Consider the following 12448-nt stretch of genomic DNA (forward strand, 5'->3'; position numbering starts at 1 on the left):
CCGACTCACATCGGCTCGAGGGTCTCCTGGCCCTTTAAGAAACTGACAAGAGGAGGGCGGGGCCGCCCGGGCGGCGCTCGCTCCGATTGGCCGGAGCGGGCAGTGGGCGGGGCGGGACGCTTCCATTTGGAGAGTCCTAGGCTACAGGGGAGGCGGCGCCTCTGCTTTATGCAGGGAGAAGACTGAAGAAGCTTAGAAGCTTCCGGGGAGCCTTCCCTGCCAGCCGCCCGCGCCCGCTCCCGCTCCCGCCCCGCCTTCCGGGCTCGCAGCTGGCAGCATGGCGGAGAGGGCCTTCTCCAACCCCTACCCGGACTACAGCAAGGCGCAGGCCTCGGCTTACTGCGACTCTTCGGGGAGGGTGAGTGCTTGGTGCTGGGGGGCGGGGCAGGGGGTCACCCGTGTGCCCCCCCCCCCCCCGGCCTGCTGGTCAGTTAGAAAGTGACAGTCCGTTAAGGGACCGTGCCAGGGCCAGCCCAGCCCCCGAGGGCACCGAAGGGGTGAGAGGAGGCTCTGCCCTCAAGGAGCTGACAGCCTAGTAGAGGGACCAACATTTATCAATAAACACGTATTAATCACCAGCTAGGAGCCAGTCATTAAGATAAGTGCTGAAATTTTAATAAAAAAGAAATCAAAGACTCTCAGGGAGCTTACAGTCTAATAGAGGACACAACATCAATCAGTAAAAACATATTAATTGCTCACTAGGTGCTAGCCATTATGATAAGTGCTGAAATTAAAAAAAAAGTCAGAGACTGCTCTCAAGGAGCTTACAGTCTAATAGAGGAAACAGCATCCATCAGTAAAGTTGTATTCATTGCCAGCTAGGTGCAAGCCATTATGATAAGTGCTGAAATTAAAAAAAAAAGTCAGAGACTATGCCCTCAAGGAGCTGACAGCCTAGTAGAGGGACCAACATTTATCAATAAACACGTATTAATCACCAGCTAGGAGCCAGCCATTAAGATAAGTGCTGAAATTTTAATAAAAAAAGAAATCAAAGACTCTCAGGGAGCTTACAGTCTAATAGAGGACACAACATCAATCAGTAAAAACGTATTAATTGCTCACTAGGTGCTAGCCATTATGATAAGTGCTGAAATTTTAAAAAAAAGTCAGAGACTGCTCTCAAGGAGCTTACAGTCTAATAGAGGAAACAGCATCCATCAGTAAAGTTGTATTCATTGCCAGCTAGGTGCAAGCCATTATGATAAGTGCTGAAATTAAAAAAAAAAGTCAGAGACTATGCCCTCAAGGAGCTGACAGCCTAGTAGAGGGACCAACATTTATCAATAAACACGTATTAATCACCAGCTAGGAGCCAGCCATTAAGATAAGTGCTGAAATTTTAATAAAAAAAGAAATCAAAGACTCTCAGGGAGCTTACAGTCTAATAGAGGACACAACATCAATCAGTAAAAACGTATTAATTGCTCACTAGGTGCTAGCCATTATGATAAGTGCTGAAATTTAAAAAAAAAGTCAGAGACTCTGCTCTCAAGGAGCTTACAGTCTAATAGAGGAACAGCATCCATCAGTAAAGATGTATTCATTGCCAGCTAGGCGCAAGCCATTATGATAAGTGCTGAAATTAAAAAAAAAAAGTCAGAGACTATGCCCTCAAGGAGCTGACAGCCTAGTAGAGGGACCAGCATTTATCAATAAACCCATATTAATCACCAGCTAGGAACCAGCCATTAAGATAAGTGCTGAAATTTTAATAAAAAAGAAATCAAAGACTCTCAGGGAGCTTACAGTCTAATAGAGGACACAACATCAATCAGTAAAAACGTATTAATTGCTCACTAGGTGCTAGCCATTATGATAAGTGCTGAAATTTAAAAAAAAAGTCAGAGACTGCTCTCAAGGAGCTTACAGTCTAATAGAGGAAACAGCATCCATCAGTAAAGATGTATTCATTGCCAGCTAGGCGCAAGCCATTATGATAAGTGCTGAAATTAAAAAAAAAGTCAGAGACTATGCCCTCAAGGAGCTGACAGCCTAGTAGAGGGACCAACATTTATCAATAAACACGTATTAATCACCAGCTAGGAGCCAGCCATTAAGATAAATGCTGAAATTTTAATAAAAAAGAAATCAAAGACTCTCAGGGAGCTTACAGTCTAATAGAGGACACAACATCAATCAGTAAAAACGTATTAATTGCTCACTAGGTGGTAGCCATTATGATAAGTGCTGAAATTTAAAAAAAAAGTCAGAGACTCTGCTCTCATGGAGCTTACAGTCTAATAGAAGAAACAGCATCAATCAATAAACACATGTTAATCACCAGCTAGGAGCCAGCCATTATGATAAGTGCTGGAATTTAAAATACAAAAAGATTCTATTCTCTGCTCTCAAGGAGCTTACAGTCTAATAGAAGAAATAGTAAATACATATTAATTGCCAACTGTGCTAGGTGTGGAGATTTAAAAGTATGTGACAAGTGCTGGAGATTAAAAAAAAAAAAAGGACAGTCCTTGCCCTCAAGAAGTTCATAATATAATGGGTGAAATAACATGCAAACACTTACCTATGTACAAATAAACTAGATACAAAATAAATAGAAAATAATCAAGAGAGGGGAAATAGTAAAAAATAAGGATTGAGAAACACCATAGACGTGGGATTTTATTTTGGACTCAAATGAAATTTAGATCAATAGTCTGAGAGGAGAACTTGTAGCCATGGGGGAAGTATCTACTTTGTCTCAGTCACTAAACACATTACAAATAACAACCCATTTCGTCTTTACAAGAACCCTGGGAGGTAGCTGCTGTTATTATCTCCATTTGACAGTTGAGTAAACTAGGACAGAGGTAAACTGTTCCGAAGAGGTTAAGATCTTCATTCCAAAAGATCCTTACTCCCTCCCTTGCCCCACCATCTGCTCTTCATTCTCCATCTTTTGATACCTCTCAAGTTTGAAGAAGGTGGTAGTGGTGCTTTGTTTTTTTAATGACAAAATAACAACAGTTTTCATTTTTATGATTGGACATTATTTCAAGTTTATATTCTGATGAAAACTCAGGCAAGTCAGCAAAGGGTTTTTAAGCTCCTTGCATATTTCAGGTGCTGTGTATAAAGAAACGTAAAAGACCTTGCTCTTCAGGAGCTCATACAAACCTCATGTGGCTTTTGTGGTTTATGGAGTATTGAATATTTAGAGTGAAAAGCTAATTCTTTAGATTAACCTAAAACATCTTTCCTGTCCTTTAGTCTTTTGTAACACCTCCCTACTCATTAACTAAATTTCTAGGTAATCTTATGGATGGCTTTAATTTACCTTAAGATCATACAAAAGTGAAAATTGAAGATGTGTGAGGAACTGATTATATGTATACGTTAATGCCCTAATTGGAGAATAGAATTTTTGAAGGAAAAAATACTTTTAAGAGTAATCAGTTTTAATAAATTAACTCAAAAATGTATTTAATTTGGGGAATTAGTTCTTTAAAAATAGAAACTGATTTTTAAAAGAAAATTGAATTGTGTTTCATCAGTTATTACTTCTCCATAACAATCAAATATTCTGATACCACACAACACTAGAATTTTTTTAACCTCTAAAAGCTTATATAGCTTGTCAAGTTTACTTTATAGCATGCTTTGGGGCCTTTTATTAAAACATATACTTGTGCAGTAAATTGCATCTGTAGGTATAGGGTAGTCCAATGGAGATCTCTTTTCCATGAGACATGGCAAAGAAATCACCTTTGGATCATTATCAATAATCTCTAAATTGTCAAGTCAAATGGCATTTTTTCCTTTGACATAATCAGTTCCCTTTTGTGTGGTATCTCCTCTCAAGGTTTCCAGGACATTATTCTTTTCTGATTTTCATCTTATACCTATTTGATCTCTCTTCCTTAATCTCCTTTTATTGGATCTTTCTCCAAATCACTCTTGCTTTTTGTGTCCTCTTCTATACCATCTTGCTTGGTAATTTCTTCATCACCTTGCACAAGATTGTTTATCATCTCTATGCATATGATTCCCAGATCTCACTAAACATGTCTGAACAAAATTCATGTCTTCTCCTGTACCCAAACACTCCACTTCCAACTTTACTCATACTATGGAAGAGACCATCATCTTCTCAGTCACCTATACTCATTACTTCGGTATCATCCTCATCTCTCTTTTTTATATACATTTCTATTTAATTCTGGTTAATTATATTTTATTTTAATTTTTTTCCAATTATATGTAAAGATAGTTTTCAAAATATATTTTTGTAAGATTTTGAGTGCATTTTTCTTCCTCCCTTCCCTCCCCTTGCCATGGAATAATCTGCTATAGCATCCTTAATCTCCTTACTTATACTCACAATTTATATCTAATATGTTGTCAAATCTTGTCATTTCTACCTTCACATCATGGTAAAGGTCCTTCTCACCTCTCCTCCTAGATTACTATAATACTCTATTTAAGAGCAGCTAGTTGGATCAGTGGATAGAGCACTGACCCTGGAGTCAGGAGGACCTGAGTTCAAAGCGCTCCTCAGACACTTAATAATTGCCTAGTTGTGTGACCTTGGACAAGTCACTTAACCCCATTGCCTTAAATAAATAAAAATTTTTTAAAAATATTCTATGTAGTGTCTACCTCAATCTGTTCCTTATTCTAATTCACTTAAAGAGCAGATCTCTGAGCTTTCCCTCCTCTTTATACAGTAAATTCTAGTGGCTCCTATTCCCTTCAGGATCAAAGAGAATCTCCATTTTTTTTCAACCTTTCACAAGCTAGCCACTTCTTCCTTTCAAGTTCTCTTGCACTTTCTTTCCTCCTTGGCCTTTGTGATCTAGACAACAACACCAACTCATCTTCTTCACATGTGATGTGACACTCATCTCTGGATTTAATGTCTTTTCCCTCTTCGTTCTTTCTGAAATGTTCTGCCCCTTCCCCTCTGCCTCCTAACTTCAGGCTTGCAAGATGCAGGCCTCTTCAAGTCCTGTCAACTGATCATTTTTTTCCACTCTCTGATTGCTTCACACCTGGAGAGTATGGGGTCTTCAAGGAGCACTGGCTCCTCTTATGTTGGGGCTTGCTGAGCCCTTCTTAGGGCTGCTCATCAGCCTTTGGTGTGCATTTCTCTATTCTTTACCTGTGGCTCCAAGAAGCCATAGCATGTGCAGTGGCCACACTGGTAAAGCTGTCCGTTCAGTGGTGGTGGTGGGGTACCTGACAGGCTTCAAACTTGTCTATAAATTAGGGGAACAGTTAGTGGAACCATGGGAAAACTTGACCTGGCTGAATGGGTGTTCCAAAGGCCACGAAGTGGACACTGGAGTGCTTAGAGTTTTCTCAGACCTCTAGCACATCGAGGTCATGCCCTGCATCTTGGGCCATCACCCTTCATTCCTTCTTTCGTCCTGCCCCTGGACTTTAATGACTCTGAAAGAAAGAATGAGGCTGCCAACTTTACATAATTCTGCCTCACTTAAATTCAGTTCATGAGTAAGTCAGGTCTTTTTTTGAAAACAAAGGATTAACAACCTTTAAGAAGGATTCTCAGCATTTGTCAACCATGCTGGTAAAGGGACCCAGGAGTTTGTCAAATGAGGGAAAAAAGTCAAAACATTTAGTCCAAAGAAATATGGTCTTAAAAGAGTCTTTAAAGATTTGAAGGGGTTGTCATACAGAAATAAGATTGCAGTTTTTTGTTTTACCCCCAGAGGGCCAGCAGTTAGAGGTTGCCCAGAGTCAGAGTAAAGTCAAATAAAAGGAGAAACTTGGTAATATTTTGAACTGTTAAAAGTAGAATGGGCTATCTCAGAAGTGATACTAGTAAATCTCCCAATGCATATCTTATGGTAGTGTCTGACTGAACTCTAGTCAGTAGTGCTAAAGACTATATATACATTTTTAAGTGCAAATCAGAACTCAAAAATAGTCTTTTAGGACCTTTCATTGCTAAAATTATTTGAGTCTGTGGTACATAAAAGAAAAGGGATTGTGATTAGAGAAATGCGGTTGGATTTTATTCTTGAAATATCCCTGCAATGAGAAGATCTTTTCAATCTTCTTGAACTCTCATACTCCATTTAGCAGCTTAAGACCAACTTTGAATCTAGGCTAGATGCATATTGAGATGCCACAAAAATAGGCCCTGACTTGTTCCATAAAGCTGTCTTGCTTATATAACACTATTTCATGTCAGAACATCAACTCCAAAGGCCTGCAGGATGTAGGGTGTGCCATAATAACAAAATGGTAACTCACATCCCAGAATGTCTTATGTGTAAAAGTGGTATTCATAATTCCTTTGATGTTAAATTTTTTATGTTAATGCTAGATTTTATTTTTCCATTTTTATTTTGCTTTATTTCTAGTATTTCATCACAATAGTTAATTCTAAACCATTGAAGGCTTCTCCCCCTTCTAAAAAAAAGTATTTAATAGAGCACATCCCTGTTGTGCTAAATCTAAGGTAGATCCTCAGACCCAAAACAATAATCATAATTTATTGCAAAGGACACCTTCCCTGACAGGTACCAGAAAACAGAATCAAACAAGCAGAAACAATTCCAAAAACATTAAAATCAAACACCAGTGATCTGCCCTCTTTAATATGTTAACTCTCAAATTCACTTTGGTCACATAAATTGTATAATGTATTCAAAAAGGTGTATTCTGTGAATGAAAGGCAATACCGACATCCTTTATTTACTCTTAAAACTAGTCTTTGAGAGTTTCTTTGGGTTGTTGGCACAGTATTAGTAGTTAGTATCAATAACTTGCTACAATTGAATACTATTCCACATCATAGAATTGCTTTATAATACATTATAGGTCAGGCAGAAAACATTTCTCTAACTGAAATGATCCATCCAGTTTTTTTCCTAAAGTGAAGTAAATATGATGATACATATGTTGGTTAGATCCATGAAATTACATGTACTCTAATTGATTCATAGACTTTATGTATTTATAGACTTTTTAAATATGTAAATTCTAAAAGATTTTAACCTGGTAGAAACTTAAGACATATTTCTTATCTTAGTGAAATATAACATTGACTATTCACTCCACAGAAATATGAATAGTGCTGCAAAGAATTGATTTATGTAATTGTATAATAAATGTAATTGAATGTGTGGCACTGGTAGTTAAATTTCTAAAAAAAGATCTGTGGTTTATTTCACTTTTTTCTGCTATACAGTTCTTAAGGAATGTTTATGATAAAGTAGTTAAAATGTACTTTTAGGGGAAATAGCAATGTTACTATTTGACTTGTAATACATGGTGGCTTAAACACAGTAAATGTATTCTTAATGCTTCAATTTTTAAAATTATTATAAACTGATAATTTAATAGACTTTAGAAACAGGGAAAAATAATACATGGAGAATTAAACTCTAAAATATTCCCATTTTCTGGAAATTTTATTTAAACCGTTTTATCATTAGCTTTTTGTTTGGTTTGTTTAATCCAAGAAACCTTTGTTCTGTTGAATTAAATTAGCAACAAAAAAGAAAAGGGGTATTGTTTATGACTCAGTACTGAGAATGAGCATAATGTAATAAAGGAGTAGTATGCTTAGAAGAATCTCAGCTTCAGTATTTACTAACCGGGCCACCTTGGACAAGTGGCAACTTCTCTGAGCCTTTTATTTCATCATCTTTAAAATAAGGATATTGAGTCTTGCACTCTTTATGGCAAGAGTTCTTGAGGGGAATTGTTAAGCATTTATGAAGAGCTAATGTGTCAGGCTCTCTGCTAAGTAAGTGCTGGGGATTCCCCCCCAAAAAATGGGCCTTGCTCTTAATGAGCATATATTCTGAAACTTTTTTGGGGGGAGGGGTTAAGGAAATTGTCAGTAAGGCCCACCCAGCATGGCAAATAATAATAATAAAATTCAACAAATAATTGAATGGTTTGGTTAAGCAGAAAAAATGTATCCTATAGGGAAATCAAATGTCTGCCCATTTATTTGGGGAAAATCTCTTTAAGTACCCACTCTATGTCGGGTAGTGCACTAGGCTCTGGGGTTACAAATAGAGAGAATGAAATAATCCTTATTCTGAAAGAGCTAACATTCTAATGGCAATAGTATTTATATACCATTTTAGGATTTGAACATATTATCTTATTTGATCCTCATAACAGCCCTGAAAGGTAAATACATTATCCCCATTTCACAAATGGGAAAACTGAAGCAATAAGAAGCTAAGTTACTTCCCCAAAGTTACCCAGCTAGTAAGCAGCAGAGGCAGAATTTAGAATTGGGTCTTGGAGTTCAAGCTTAACACTTAATCCGTTACACTACCAGGCGACTTAAATGGTCCTTTTTTTTTTATCACATCTATTTTCTTCCTGTTTTAATATCTGTAGCTTACTCCTGAGTTCTCACAGCGTATAAACAGTAAGATTCGAGAGCTTCTTCAACAAATGGAACTTGGCCTAAAGTCAGCTGACCGTCAGGACTGCACCATCTACACTGGATGGGCAGGTATGAAGACCTCACAAAAATTTAACATTCTTTTACATGAAAATGAAAATATTTACTGATCATTATTGTCAAGTTGAATAAACCACTAGTTTACTCTAAAGTGTTAATAGAAGGAGATCATTATCAATCCAGTGGAAAGCCTAAAAGAATGGTCATTGCATTTGTGGGGAATAATGATTAAAATAATGAGCATTTATAGAGTGCTTTAAAGTTTACAAAGCACCTTTCTTTCAACAATATTGTGTGACAGTTAAAGGAAGTCTTACCCATTTACAAAGATTTAGAAAGGCTTATGGATGTTGAATCATTTGTCCATAGCTAGGAAATAGCAGCCAGGATTCAAACCCAGGTCTTCATAGTCCAAATCTAGTGCTCATTCCACTGCAGCAAGCTAGGTACATTTGATGTTCTCATTATTTAGAAAGAAGCTTGCTCTTTAGTTTCTCAGATGAGGCCACTTTGCAATGACCTACTGCAGAAAGGAATTAGAATTCAAAATTACCATGGAAAGTCAGCTAAGAAACAAACAATTCATTGTGGTAAGGACACTCTGTCCAAGATGAGGGAATTATCAGCTACTTGTAAATACAGCTGAAGGACACCTCATTAATACGGAACTCATGAGTCAGTGGTATCACACTAGGTGCACCCAACATTTTAATGGATAGAAGGGATGAAGGGCTCTATAAATGAATCTTTGTATTGTGCCTAATGCTAAAAATACTAAATTCTATTAATCCTTAAGTTCCAAAATTTGAGTATCTGACAATTTAGAAAGCCCTGAAAGGAAATTTACAAAGATGACTCAAGGTGTTATACCTGGAACCAGTAAGGGAAAGTACTGAGAGTGTGCCTAGAGAAAGGTTCCTGAAAAGAAATTTAATGGTCTTGAAAAATATCCGACGTAGTGATCTCATCATTTCCTTTTCTCTGAAAATAGGAAAGTAGATGTAGACTTTTTCAGTATTTGGCTTAGAGAAGATATTTTTTTAAAATACCAAGAGTAATTAAGCATTAAAATTAGAATAACTCATACTTGCTGAGAGACATAGAGTGACATAAGGGGTAAAAAAGGCTGGTTTCAAGCCTTGCTTCTGACAAATATTGGCTTATATGAGTGAAATGTATAGTTATTTTTCTCTTGGTAGTTAAAACAACAAATCAGGCCCAGATTTTGAATTCCCTTTTTCCTACATATCTATCACTCAGGTTGCTATGCCATTCTTAGAAAGAAGAAAATCCTGAAAAAGATGTGAAGCATGGCTAGATGAATTTAACAATCTATAACAAATAACTTTCACTTGTAAATCATCAATTCAAGCCGAATCCAGGATAATAGCGTCCAATGGTTGAGTCACCAAGTAGAAAGATAGAGCTTTTATTTCAACTTTTAATAAGTGCTTTATCCTTGTCACCAAAGCCTGCTTGAAACTTTGAATTGTCATAGAAACTGAAAAATGATTTTGTGTCTAGTTAAAAGAGTCTTCTTGATCCTGTGGGGTTTTTAGAATCACCTCTGTTGTGCTGATACAATATCTCTTCTATATGCCAAATTCACTTCGCGTCTTTCTCTCCCCAAATAGCTATAGCATTTGGTGTTCCTTAAATAATAACTATATGTTTGTTATTTAACAAATTGTCACACAAAATATGAGTATAATTTCTGTTCTAGGTATTTGGTGCTTTGTAATGTTAAAAGCTTCATCTAGAAAAATTTGTTCATTATTTTGAGACAAATATCCTAATACTTCCTAGTGTTTGATAAGTAGAATGCTTTGCAGTGTCTATGTTCAAACAAACTAAGTATAAAATAAAGCTTGAACTTGCCACTTCTTAGCCTAGACAATTTTACCAAGTTCCTTATCCACATAAGAAGATAATCTTAACTGCTGATACAAAATTACTTCCTAGAATTTTATCTTATAACAAAGGCATTTATAGCAATGCTTAAATATATTCTAAATATATAATTAAATTATGTACCTAAATATTTTTTATTCAATTACTAACATATTTATATTGTTCAATTAGAGAACATCTTAAGTTCTTTTCTGTGTCCCATTTTCTAGGGCTTACGTATTATTGATGTTGATTTTAATTTTGAATCTTGCGAGCACATGGCTGTTGGTAATAGGCAGCATGAAATTTATGAGATGTTGTAGTCTGCCTTTTTTGTGGAGGTAAAGTCTTTGCTCATCCTCTAAGCCGAAGGTGCTAATTGAGCATTCTGTTCAGTATTTGGAAACACCCTTTTTATATAAATCATTGAACAAAAAAACACTCCCAATAGATCTGTAATGGCAAAAGCATGGCATATTCTTCCAAGATACAGATTATATCTCATCTGTACTTCCTCTTCCTGTGCAATGCCTGTTCCTATCTAAGGAGTCTCAAAAGGAAAAGACTAGAGCGTTATAGGAGTCATGGCTTAAAAAAAATTGGTGAATTGAAGGTCAAAGTGAGGACATAGTATAACATTCAGGGCCATAAGACAGAGGAAAAGAAAAACTGATTAAAGATTTATGGTCATATAAAGGAACTTCAGGATTCATGAGCATGGAAGTGAAACATCTGTGAGTAATGGCAAGAATAGGGGTATGAGCATGTCTATATGAATGTGGGATGAAGGAGTAGCTTATGGAAGGAGCTAAGATATATATAAAGGTCTTTGAGGGAATATGGATTGAAATAGGGATATTGAAATCCCTTAGCTTGAGGGGCAGAAGTTGGAGTGAAGAGAAAGTCTGAGTCTGGAACTAAATTTGTTGAAGAAGGAGGGAGAGAGTTTTCACTGGGAGATACCAACTACAAGAATCTTGATTGGGTGATAATTGAGATTGAATCAGCTTCAAAGGAGCAGAGATTACTGCTGGTAGAGAGTCTAGAATGTAAAGTCTCATGATAATGGAGAGCAAGAAGTATGTTGACAATTCCACCAATGAGTTGGTGGGTATGAATAAATGTTCACCTAATATTGGAAAACTGGCTAAAGATGCTGTGTTATAGTGTTATCAGGAAAGGAGCTAGGCATCAACGAGAATCAGACAATTGAGTGAAAAGAAAAAGGAAAGGTTTAAGTTGAAAGTAGACTTTTTTTTACTTGGGAACAAGCATTCTAAAGAGCACAGTAGAAGGAGTAAGTAGATGTGAAATGGTGAGGGAGAAGTTTTTGATTGGAGGTGTTAAATAGGCATTTGAAGGGGGATGGGAGAAAGAGAACAGGCAGGAGATATGGGATGGGCTTTAAACCAAAACAGCCAGGGATTCAAAATCACTTAGATGGGAAGAGTCAGGTAGGGTGGAAATACTCTATCCATTATGAGTTCAGGCAGATTGTCAGAGTATGAAGAGAGGTCTTCTAGGGAGGCAGGTGATTCATGTCTTCAAAAATCCTCCCTTGAGGTGTCTAGCCCACAGCAGGTCATGATGCTGTGAGGCCCAAAGGGTACTTACCTACATCAGGCAGGAACGGCCAAAGATAGAACCAGGTAAAGTCTTCAGGAAGCAGAAGCAGGCAAGGGCTTGACCTGGAAGAGTCTGGTCAGGAGGCAGGAGCAGGTTTTGTAAAAGGGATCTGATCTGGAAGTGGCCTTAGTAGCACTGCAGGAGACCCTCGAATGAAGCTGGAGCTGGAGTGACTAAATCCCAGACCAATATAGGGCCCTCCCAGATAAAAATAAATGTGAATATTCATTTTATTTATGCTAGGTGGTGTAGTAGTAGAGCTCCAGCCCTGGAGACAGGAGGACCCAAGCTCAAAACTGACCTTTGACACTTGACACACTAGCTGTGTGACCCTGGGCAAATCACTTAACCCTGACTGCCTCAAATCCAGGAGTGTCTCCAGTTGTCCTGTTCCAGTTCTGGTCACTAGACATATATGGCTTTAAAGGAGAAAATGAGGCTGGTAACTTAGCACAGCGCCCCCCACTCAAATTCAATTCACTTGTTATGGCATCATCTCATTATCATTGTGATTTATTACTCAATGGT

General features: G+C 37.4%; 1 protein-coding gene across 1 annotated transcript in view; it reads left to right on the forward strand.

The window, feature by feature from the left end:
* Positions 1-212: 212 nt before the first annotated feature.
* Positions 213-12448, forward strand: part of LANCL1 (LanC like glutathione S-transferase 1) — a 52641-nt gene continuing 40405 nt past the window's right edge. Inside the window, exons 1-2 of the mRNA XM_074191460.1 lie at positions 213-358; positions 8338-8455. Coding sequence (XP_074047561.1) covers positions 278-358; positions 8338-8455 — 199 coding nt within the window. The 5' untranslated portion in view covers positions 213-277. The remainder of the gene's footprint in view (positions 359-8337; positions 8456-12448) is intronic.

The sequence above is a fragment of the Macrotis lagotis genome, chromosome 6 (genome assembly GCF_037893015.1).
Source record: "Macrotis lagotis isolate mMagLag1 chromosome 6, bilby.v1.9.chrom.fasta, whole genome shotgun sequence".
NCBI lineage: Eukaryota > Metazoa > Chordata > Mammalia > Peramelemorphia > Peramelidae > Macrotis > Macrotis lagotis.